This window comes from Kryptolebias marmoratus, linkage group LG20 (genome assembly GCF_001649575.2).
Source record: "Kryptolebias marmoratus isolate JLee-2015 linkage group LG20, ASM164957v2, whole genome shotgun sequence".
Classification (NCBI taxonomy): Eukaryota; Metazoa; Chordata; class Actinopteri; order Cyprinodontiformes; family Rivulidae; genus Kryptolebias; species Kryptolebias marmoratus.
In genome coordinates, this window is record NC_051449.1 from 2,786,298 (window position 1) to 2,798,335 (window position 12,038).

General features: G+C 41.6%; 1 protein-coding gene across 6 annotated transcripts in view; it reads right to left on the minus strand.

Moving 5' to 3' along the window:
• Positions 1 to 12,038, minus strand: part of LOC108232897 (rho GTPase-activating protein 12) — a 68,793-nt gene that overhangs the window by 15,767 nt on the left and 40,988 nt on the right. For 5 of the 6 annotated variants that reach the window (XM_017410998.3, XM_017411000.3, XM_037982010.1 and 2 more), the window contains exon 3: positions 69 to 332. In XM_017410998.3, the coding sequence (XP_017266487.1) occupies positions 69 to 332 (264 nt within the window). Of the gene's footprint in view, positions 1 to 68; positions 333 to 2,641; positions 2,809 to 12,038 lie in introns of those variants that run through there. The other variant, XM_037982012.1, reaches the window with a different exon arrangement.

Consider the following 12,038-nt stretch of genomic DNA (forward strand, 5'->3'; position numbering starts at 1 on the left):
CCTAAAAACACTGGCTTTACTGTTTCCCACCTCCATTTAAATCTCCTCCTGCCAGGTGAAAACCGTACCTCGGAGCTCTCTCCGGTGCTGTGCCGGTTTTCTCTGGAGCTCCCTGAGCTGGTCTCTCTGGTCCGGGGCGGCTTCCAGGTCCTCTCCTGGGTGGAGCGGTTGTAGTAGTAGTGTCTGCCACCGTGGTCCTTGTAGGTCTCCCAGTCGCCGCTCACGTGGAGGGGCGAGCCCGAGGGCAGAGGTGGCAGGCTCGCCTGGGAGATTTTCAGCTCCTGGAGGTTGGTGTACACCGAAGATTCGGAGTGGCCGTGGCCAGTTTCGATCTGTGGAAGGCAAAAAGAACCGTGATGAGGCTGTGAGTCATAAACGAGAGGATTTATGTCCGTTACATAAAGGTTTCTGGACACCAAATGACGTAAGAAGTCACCTAAGCAATCCACCAGCTGCAGATGAATCCTTAGGCAAAGTTCTTGTTGTCACAGAGTGCAAATCAAAGCTCAACCCCACACTGTAAACACCACCTTTCCAGTGAGCTGCACACACAGTCCACAACCTCCTGCCCACAGCCAGTTTATGGCTTATTTTACACTCAGCTGCACAGGAGCACAAAGGAAAGGGCAGGAAGTTCACGAGGGAAATAATAAGCTGTATTTCATACTGACACAGCTGCTGCTGGCCACAGAGGAGCAGATTACTGAATGAAGTCAAGAGGACGACGAGAAGGGAAGGAAGCTGCTGTCCTTATATAACAGAGAGCGCCACGAACGGAGCCGTCAGGAAGAAACGAGGAAGTAAAACTCAAGATGCACGCAGAACATCAGGACAGTTTGACCATTACCTTTTTTTGTTTTCTTCTTTTCTTGGTTTGTGATTAAATGAAGACTCCTCTCCTTCTCAAATCCCAAAGTGACTTTCATAGCCGTTTTGGTCAAACCTTGAGAACTTTCTGCACAAACTCATGCAATACTGTCACGAATCAGAAGATCTGGTCGTGCAAAGCTTCATTAAAATCCATCCAGTGGTTCATGAGACGAACAGAGATAATACCAATAATTCTCGTAAAAAATATTACACATGTTGCGCTTTAAGTATGTGTTAGAGCTACTACCATGACAAATTTGAGCTCAATATCTGTAAAACTGGCTGAGTTGAACCGTATTTATGTTTTCTAAGATCAGCTGTTTGAGGCAGCCATCTTGAATCAGGTTTCTCAGTTGTAAAAAGTACACAAAGTTATTATTTTCTGATCCGTTCAAGGATTCATGAGATACTTCACATTGATCGCAGTTAAAGCGTAGCTGTTGTAGCAGCCAGGCAAGAATACACAAATTAAAATAAATAAAAGAAGGATCTGTCTTTTCCTTTTTTTTTAATTTGGGGAAATTCAGTAGAAGAAGCGTTTGCAGACAGAGAAAATAAAACAAACCGTGGCTTTCAGAATCACAAAGATAGAGTTTCTTTTCAGATCCTGTTTTACTTTCAGCTCATGGTGAATCAGATCTCCGGACTGAGGAGTTTCTAACACAGAACAGAAATAATGTCTTCCTCAAGCCAGCAAACAAGTCGTCTTTAATTGATAATTAGTCAGGCGTCAATTCTGAGCATCAGTTTATAACTGTGGGTTATTAAACCAAACAAAGATGATGCTTCTGTCACGTCGTGATTACAGATGATCGGCTGATTTATTCAGTTTATTTATTAAAACAATGACCAAACTAATAATGCAACAGGTCAGTGTGGCAGCTACAGAACATACTTTTAGATTATCTGTGAAGTTTTATGTAAAAATCTGCAAAAAAAAAAACTAAATTCAGGACTTTTGTTTCTCAGATATTAATTATCGATCACTGCTGACAGGAAAGCGAATAATAAGGTTTTTGCTCATGCCTCTGTGTGTGTCTCTGTTAGCAAAATATCTCATGAACCACTCAACTAATGTTAATGAAAGTCACAGAAAGCTGTCACTGGCTGTTCATCCATAACTGACGAGTAAACCCAATTCAAGATGGCCGCCACGGCTAATCAACTTCAGAGAACGCAAACGTGGCTCCAACTCTGGCTAAAATTTGTTGTGGTAGTAGTTGAGAGTCCTCGCACAAAATTTATTTCCAGGTTTGACCAAAACGGTTCTAACTTTTACGTTTTTCATCATGAGAAGGTTTAAAATTCTGGCATGAAAGGCGGCGGGCGATATGCATTCATCCAAGGAATGCGAGGCCTTTATCGATTAGCTCGTTTGGCTCAATGAATAATAAATGAAATTAAAAAGAGAGGAATCAAACAACAAGTGTCTGCAGCTGAAGTTCAGCCCGCACGCTGCCGGCAGCGCCACAGCATCTTTCAACACCCACACGGACGACTGATGGAGTCATTGAACTGCTTCTCATGATTATTTCATGCTGACATTACACGGCCCGGCTGCAGGAGTCATAAATAATGCCGGAGCCCAGAGGCTTGCTAACACCGGCCCTGTGATGTTTTTATCGCACCGAGATCAATAAGGATGAAATATGCAGGGGGGTGAGCAAACAGCTGGAGGTTCCCAGGGGAATGAAACACACGCCGGACTAAACGCAGCCTGGGAACTGTGCGTGCAGAACTTACAGAATGAAAACAAAACAGAAAACATTACCTCTGGCGGAGAGCAGCTAGTAAACACCTCGTCCTCTACGTGTACTGAGATGGATCGCAAAAAACTTCTCCTTAAACGTCTCATTATCATCGTTCCTGGTCATTATTTTGAAGTTGAGTGGAGTTCTGTGTCGTGTAACGCGGGTGATGATGTCTTCCTGTCGAACTGCTGCGTTAGCGTGTGGTATGGGTCCGACAAGGGGAAGTTACAGCGGACACAGCGAGGTGGCAACACACTTCAGGGCTGGCCACAAAACCAAGCTTTCCGCCCAACGCTGAAATGAAAATAAACTTTACTTGTTCCTTTTTTTTTCCTTTCCAGCAAGAATCGCTCTGCTGACACGCCAAAAGTTGTGAAACATCCACAAAATCTGTGCAGCATTTGAAACCCATTATAAATTTAAGCAAAATATTTGGAAATGGCAATCTAACAGTAAAAAGCCTCTTAGGAAAAAGAGAGAGAACGTATCTATTTCTGGTTTTTAGTAGAGCAGAAGCAAAATGTTTTCTGTTAAATAAAAACATCTGTAATGTAACTGAGGTCTCCACAGCCTGGTTGGCTCATTAAAACAACAGGATTTCACCTTCAAACCAGCTGCAGAGAAACCCCGAACATCTGGAGTGAACAGACTGACCATCTGAAGCTCTGAAAGCAGCTCAGATGACATCAGGAGGCTGACCTCTCACTACGACATCGAGCGCAGCTCTTCGGGTAAAGGTTGTTCGACGGACGAGTCGCCATCGAGCCTATCCGCTCATTTCAGGGAAACATTTTTAAAACTGCCAGTCTCACTGTTTGCACTGAAAATAAAGACGATTCTAGAAAAAATGAATAAAAATTTCAACGTGTATACATGTGTCAGCGAATAATAAAAAAATAAAAGTCAAAAGGTAAAAGCTGCAACGTCCTTTAGGTGGCAGAACAACAACAAAGTTGGTCCAAGTCCTAAACGGACGTCCATCTGATCCAGGAGGAAGAGGAGGAGGAGGAGGAGGCTCTTCGTGTCATCTCTCCTCCCATTTTCTGTTTAACAGATGAACCTGCTCCGCAGCATTCCAACGCAGGCACAGAAACAACACAAGCAAACGAGCCTTTGATGCAACGTTACTCTAAATAGGTTTGATCGGCACAAAAAGTCACGGGCAAGTTTGGACATGTTTGTCCCGTCCTCACGGTTAAACTTCCTGTCTCTGAAGCTTAGAGCCTAACTGGGACAAAGTGACACTGCAGAAGGTTACAGGTTCACGGCGTGGCAGGTGCTCCGTTGCATAACTGGTGCAAAAAAATTCCTTTTTTTCTGCAGCAACCGAAATGCAGCTAAAAGAAGGAGACATTTGTGGGACACGGGCTTAATTTGGCAAAGAAATACTCAGAAATACTGACATGATTATTACACCTGCCCATATATCTTAAAGAATGGTTGCATAATAATTATCATAACAAAAAAAATATGGGAGAAAGGTTTAAGACTAAGACTGTAAAATGTGTTTAAGGTTTCATGTTTTTAAATCAGTGATGGATCACTTGTTTCTTTGTTCGACAGGTTAGGAAGTACCAACTGACAGAGCTGCATAAACACCTGGAACCAGACTGGTGGATCACCTGATCGAAACAGGAAGAAAACTGGTTGAATCAGATCAGTTGTGCACAAGGAAAACGAACAGACCGTTTCCTGATTTCATTACACTAAACAGAAACTCCACCGTCTGAGACGTGGACACAAAAACTCCACGAGCGATGGCTGATTTAGAATCTCTTAGCTGCGCAGTTTCTATATTTTAATCAAATGTTCGTCAGTACACATCTGTGGGACAGGATAGGTGCAGAAAACATTCAGAGGAAAACAAAAGAGAGTAAGAACAAGAAAAGGCCAAACGTAACGTGAGTCTAAACCTCAAGCCTGCAAAAGACCGGTCCTTACAGATTTGTTTTTTTATTTTATTTCAGGTCTGAGGTACCTTCAGTGACCGTCTGAACCCAACAGAAAGACAAGAAACCAGCCGAGTCGCTTACGTAACTCCGGCTCAAAAACAGAATGTTTTAAGCTGCAGGGAGTTTAAACACCGACGGACCTCACGCCGTTACCCAGCATGCCACGGGACAAACATCAGTTCAGGTAAGAAAATCTGACCTGAATTAGGATTAAAGACTAATTTTCTCTGTTGTGATCACATCTAATCAACCTGTACCTTCCTTTGATGGATGCAATTTGTTCTTAAATGCATAATTGTTAAATAAAAGACATTATCAACCAAAAGAATACGAGTCCTTGTTGAATAATTTACCGAAAATTGCAAAAACTCTCGTTCTTGTTTGGACAATAATTCTGTTTTTTCTTGTGCTGAAAAAAGTGAACAATGTTAACGGAGAAGAACATCACAGTTAAACAGCTGAGTTCAGCACTTTCTTTCAGCATTTGTTTTATAGTGAACAAATAAACATTTGGAATAGAACGGAATAAACCTCTGCAAGGAAATTCACATTGTTCCTACAGCAGGATCTGATCAAGATAAATAAAATCTTAAGGTCCTAATAGAGGGTGAAAAACAGCAGACGACTGAAAGTGTTTCTCTTCAGAAGACAAACTCATAAATTAACAGATTACTTGATATTTTTTACAAACAATAAAATGTCTGAATGTTTAATCAATAGTCTCGTTTGTTTGATATTTATAGAAAATGTCCTGTCAACCGGACAGCAGGGTTATATAAAAGTGGAAGAGAAAATGTTGGATGCATGTGTAGGTGGAAGCGAGCCTCTGTAGATGTGTGTGTGTGTGTGTGTGTGTGTGTAGCAGCTGTCTTCACGCTGCTTTTCGCTCTCCACGGGGCATCAGAGGCACTTCCTGCAGGCTGGGACACGTTTCAGCACACTGAATGAAAGCACTAAAGTCTTATTTGACTGCCAGACGACACCGACAGCAACACATTCTGACAAATAACGGAGCACAGGAGGCAGGTTTTTTTTGTTATTAGTGGCAAATGTGTTTTTAAAAGTGCATCCAGCTCAGAGGTTCTGCTGCATTAAACGTATGTCGGCGGTAATGTTGTTTCCAAGCCAACTCAATGTGTCACAGACCGGAGAGTTGGACCATTAATCCTCTCCTCTCGTCTTCCAGACAGGATGCAACTAATGATGCTAACTTTTCATCGCCGTGGTTTAAGAAGGTCAGCTGGAAGGTAGAAATAGATCCATGAATCTAAACACAGATAAGCATAAAGGTCTAGATGCCGGAGTGTGTGTGTGTGTGCAGGCGGTGATGTAAGAAAGCAGCACGGGGACAGGTGTGGTCACTGCTCAGGACACTTACAGGAAATAGGAAGTGACTTGTGAAGATTAATGCTGCGTGTAGCGCTCACCTGCAATCTGGGCTCCGTTCAGGGTTTAATGTAGTTATCTAACACAGACTCTGAGCCATAAAACACTGCCGGCAGCCTGGATTTCTTCTTGCTTTTTTAAGTTGATGCTTTTAAGAAGCTAAAAAAATACATATTCAGCTGTTTTTATGTTTAAAATGTTTTTAAATGGCCAAACGATATGAACCGAATCTTCAGCTGAAGCTGAAAAAAGAGAATTTTCCTAATTTTTCTTTTATTTTCACAAGTGAAAACTTCCCAACAGTCCATTGTCACACAATCTAAACCAAAGAGAGATGTTTACGTATCGACTCCCGTTATCTCAGAGCTCGTCTGTCGGGCCAACACCTGAGGTTGAAGATACGACGCTGTGACACACTTTCTACTTCAGAGCAGCCATTACTCCTTTTACCGTCAGTCACAGAATCCTCATTTACTGCATCTTTATTCAATTATTACCTCGTGATGCTACGAATCTTATTTCACCCCAGGTCCCTGCAGATGCTCTCCAGTATCTGAGACCTTAAAGCTAAGAGAGGAATGCATATCGCCCGCCGACTCTTATGCCAGACTAACGCCACCTTATGTTCAGAAAGCTAATTTGGTCAAACCATGAAAACAACAATATCTCAAGTGATCTGTTACTGTTTTCAGACTATATATTATACTAGCTCATCTCAATATCTGCAAAATCCATTAAGGTAGGGTTGATTAGCTGTGGCAGCCATCTTGAATTGGGTTGACTCCAAACATGAATGAGTTGTAGACGTCATGTAATGTGACAACGTTCAGCTGCTACCACAACATCTGTCCAACTGGCTGAGCTGTAGCCACTTCTGTGTTTCCTATGGTTAGCTGGCTGCGGCGGCCATCTTGAATGGGGTTGGCTCCGAAGCTTAATTGGTTGTAGCTGTTGCATTAAAACCAGTGGGTCATGAGATATTCTGCTAACAGACGGACGGCGTTGATTCCAAAGGTTAAAGGCAAAGTTTCAAATAAGGATCGTGTGTAATCAGTTGGAGCTCAGGGGATGAGTTAGGGATGACTCTCAGCTACTACCACAGCAGATTTTAGCTGAATATCTGTAGAATCAGCTGAGTTGTAACCATTTTTGTGTTGGATAAGATCGACCCAGTAATTACTTTCTGAAAGTTTCTTTAAAATCTGAACATCCAGACAAACAAACACAGCTTCAGCAGCAGAAATGACATTTAGCTCATGTTGGGACAAACTGTAGGTGTTGGAAAAAAGCAAACATCTCGATATTTACAATGTTTGGGAGCTTTAAGGAGAACATTTTGGAATGGTAAATTCAACCATATTCATATATTTTTTTTCTCTATCCAACTATTTTTTTAATATAAATTCCTAGAGATTTTTTCCACAGCAGTATTATAAAAGAACTGCAGCTGAGCCATCTAATCTCAGAATGAATCATCTCTCTCTCTTGTATTCATTCAGTTATTTTTTTTTTAAGGCAACAAACAAAAGCAGCACAGATGGTCTGAAAGTTACCCAGACAGACAGTAAATGTTTATTCCTCACAGCCTGAAGCAGCAAACGCCAACAGGGCAGCTTTTACAGCAAGCCACACATTTTCTCTCTGAATTGCAAATGAAGAAATGTGGGTTAAATAAGCTGAAGAGGTCGTGAGATAAAACATCTGCAGCGACCGACGCGTTCATCCCCGTCGGCACCGCCTGGAACCGTTTCATCGGTTTGTTCCTCTTTGGTGTCGATAAACGGAGACTTTCTAAGCTCTGGATTGTTACTCAAATGTAACTGGACCTTGGGAACAGCACATGTGCACGTCCTTGATCCTAAAAAGTAAATTATCCAGCAATCTGAAGGAAGATCTGTCCGCCGCTCGCACATCGTATCGCAACAAACCAAATAATTATTTTAAAGTGAACAAGTTGAGTAATGTTTAATGTCTGTGTGGCTGACTTTGATTTGAGCTTAATGAGGCAGATGGCTGTGTGTGTGTGTGTGTAATCCCTGGGATGGCACATTCAGCTCATTTCCCCATTCGGTTGTACATTAGAGAACCCAGGAGGGACGCCGCCCGGTTTCCACCAAACTCCACTAATTTCCCCAAACAAGTTCATCCCGGTTCTTCAAACATCAACAATTAAACTTTAAATAAACTTTGATTTTTTGAAATGTTTCGGACTTTAATGTAACTTTAAAGTTATTTCTTTTATTGGTAGTTTAAGTAAACCTTTCAGAAGATTTGTTAACTCAGTGACCGTTTTATGTCTGAATATTTTCAGCTCAAACGTAAAATAACACTTGAAAAACGGGAATATTTAAAGAAAAATGCTGGAAACCATTCCTTGAAGGAACGTATATCACCCACCGTCTTTCATGCTGGAGTTTTAGACTAAGATCTTGTGTTGTGAAATAATAAATGAATAACTATGTGAAATTGATATCAGGCACAAAGTGAACATTAAAAATGACTAATCTACTTTCACATCAAATATTAGCTCCAAATCTGTAAAACTAACGGCACTGTGGCCATTTTTTAAAATAGCTGTGGCGAATATAAAGCTACATCTTGTGGTTATTTCCTGAAAGTTTCATTAAATTCTATAAAGAGATATTTTGCTAACAGAGACACAGCTGACTGCAGATCCTGCAGTGATGACAGAACTTTAAAGGTTTTGTGCGATCTGTTAGCAGTCCTGCTGTTTGTTGGAGATGACGCTCGCCTACTATCACACCAAATCTTAGGTAAATCTTTGTAAAACTGACAGAGTTACAGATTTGTTTTATGTTGTATCTGTTGCAGGGGGTGGAACGATGAGACCACACAACTTAAATTAAGTATTTTCTTCATAATTCAAATTATAAGCAAGTAGGAGGTAGGAGTGTAGTCTTTAAAAGACATAAAATAACTGAATTTTAATTACACAATAATTAGCTACATTTAGGAACAAGTGTGAGATTTCTCCCTGACAATATTTATATTTTCTTTTCAGTGTTTATAAACCAATTCAAGTGAATTATAATTATTGCAAAACCCCAAAACTTTAAGAATAAATCAGTAAAACCTGCCATATTAGCAGCCAGGCCAGCAGTAAAATCCATCCAGAAGTTATTTATTATTAAACGAAGGCGGATATGTCCAGCCAGGGAGTTTAGTAAAACAGTAAACACTGTTTAAGGAGCTGAAGACATTTCTGTCCCTTTCTGCTGTTTGTTTAAAAAAGACAGATTCAGTTTCACTGCAGAGCAGCCAAATCCAGATGTGCTTCAATCCAGCAGCCATGAACAAAACCAACTATTAATACAGACGTAGGAGCTTCAGAGCCATCCGTCTCAGTGTCCTGCATGTCCATTCAGGGACATGAATGATGCTATGTGTCCATTAACCCGGGGAACAGACACACATCACAGACATGATGCCGTGAGCTCAGCCCAGCATGAATGAGGAGATGAAAGGAGGCTCATCGAGGAGCCGCGATTATCAAAGCTGACTTTATTCATTCAGAGCATGTTTGCCTTAAGACGAGCCAACGGATTAAAGAGTCTGAAGAAACATCTTTAGATATATTCTGTTCACTCAAATACTTGTTTCAGTGCTGCTCTGAGGACAAATCCTCGAAAAATGGTCATTTCCTTACATCCCGCCTCAAAAAATACAAATAAAATAAAGAAATGCTGCCCCTGACGAATGACTATATATTTAAAAACTATAAATAACTCTTGTAAAGCAGAAAAAAGCAGTTTGTAAATAATTTGATAGTCATCCTTTTAAATCATTTCTGAACAGTTAGAAGTATTTTAGAGTTTTTGACCTAAACTTAGTGAATTCCTTTGTTTTTCAATGAAAACAATTTGATGTTTGACCACAAGTCATCCATTTTAAGGCCATTTTTAAGACCAGATAATTAGAAATACAAATTGTATGATGAAATCAGCATCTTTAGATGCTCCTGGACGTCATGGCCAGTTCATTATTTGGTTATAAAGTGAGAAAGAAGAAACGTAGAGCCGTTATTAGTATTTTGTTTACTGAAAAACATAAGAATCGTTTATTTTTTGTTATCATCCTACAGACTTCCTGGAAAAAGAATCATCAGAAAACCTTTTGGTGTGAGCAAATAACCAAAAACACATCCCTAAAGTTTGTTTTATGTTCTTGCTAATAAACGTTTTTTTTCGCCTACAAAAAAACCTTTCTTCTTTGTTGCTTCGTTAAAAACTGTGAGGTCAAACGTGGGCGAGAAATCAGGAACATTCACACCTTCGAACGAAGGTAAATCAGAGACTGCTTACAAACTGTATGAAGACTAAAGCTCTCTGCTAAAGCGACATGAGAACAAGAAGATGGAAATACTTCACTACTTTGTTCAAACAAGTCAACAATTTGATGAAAAGATCTGAAAAGGAGGAATTGGTCAGAGAAAGAGCAGACGACACACAGAGGGGAAAAAACATCTGAAAAAGCTCTGTGGGGCTGTGAAAGTAATGGAAACCCTGAGTGTGATGTGTACAAGGCAACAGATGAGTGGGCAAAGAGAAAAAATGAGTCACACTCAAATAACGACAAGAAAGACGCCTTTCTGCAAGGCGCAAAAACAATGACAGAACACAGAAATGATGACGGAAAGTGGAAAGAACCCTGCAGAAGACTGACATTAACTCTCATCAACTCCAATTAATTCACAAATTTAAATGAGACGAATCTGTCATTAACAAAATTAGTCCAGAGTGCAAAATGGTGCTAATTAAAAGCAGGTTCACAAGCAAAACGAAACACAACCTGAAATCAACTGAGAAATATTTATGGCCAAGGTCGGAGGTAGGGCGGTGCAGCCATGATGGCCTAATTGGGTTAACTGGGTTATCGTGCTTTATATAGGATCTACTTACACACGGACCCAGATTCAGAATAAAGAGCCAACAGCCACAGAGGAGCTCATCTTTAGCTTCACTTTCCACAAAAATCACAGCTGTTTGGGGTCAATTTACAACCTTTTCTTTCTTAACCTGAAACTTTAGGTTAAGGAATTAACCCCGGTTCTCTGAAACATGAGTGAGGTATCTCACTATGGGACACGCCCCTGCGCCTGTCCCCCAGAAGCTCTATTACATTACGCCAGTCCTGACTGGCCGACAGAAGTGACGTCAGCTCCAGGAGGAGGGCTTCCTCCCAGCATAAATGCCTGACGTCACGCAAGTGATCTTCAGTCTTTTAAGCACACCTCTTCTCGCTCCAGGCAAGGAGGGTGATCTGGTGAGATACCTCACTCATGTTTCAGAGAACCGGGGTTAATTCCTTAACCTAAAGTTCTCTTTCAACATTCGTTTCGGTATCTCACTATGGGATATAGCGACTCCCGTATTGCCAGATAAGCTTACTCGAAGACCAACAGATGCATTCTGCAGTTATCTAGGCGTGGAGCCCACGCCCAAAACTGTGTGAGCCAGAGTTGGCGCCGTGACGTCCAGCCTATAGAACCTAGTGAAGGTGTGAGGGGTTGCCCAGCTGGCAGCGTCACATATGTCTTTCACAGGTACACCCTGAAACAGTGCCCAGGACGAGGCCATACCACGAGTGGAATGAGCCCGTAGACCTGCAGGGGGTGCAAGGCCTTTGGTCTCATAAGCCATAGTGATCGCCCCGACTATCCAGTGGGAAAGGCAATGCTTTGTTAGGGGCTTACCCTTATGTGGTGCAGCCCATGACACAAAAAGCTGCTCGGATTTGCGAAAACCCGCTGTTTTCTCCACATAGATCCGCAGAGCTCACACAGGGCAGAGCGTGTGCAGTCGTTCATGCTCCTGAGAGGAGAATGGTGGTGGGTAGAAAGCCATCAACTCCAGAGGTCGGCATGGCAAGCTCCAGTTGACGACTTTTGGTATATAAGCAGGATTGGGTTTCAGTAGGACCTTATACTCCTCCCCAAGAAACCGCATGCAGGAGGGATTCACTGAAAAGGCTTGGATGTCGCTCACATGTTTGGCCGAAGCCAGAGCGACCAACAAAGCTGCTTTAAATGAGAGCACTTTGAGGTCAGCCTGCTAGGTTT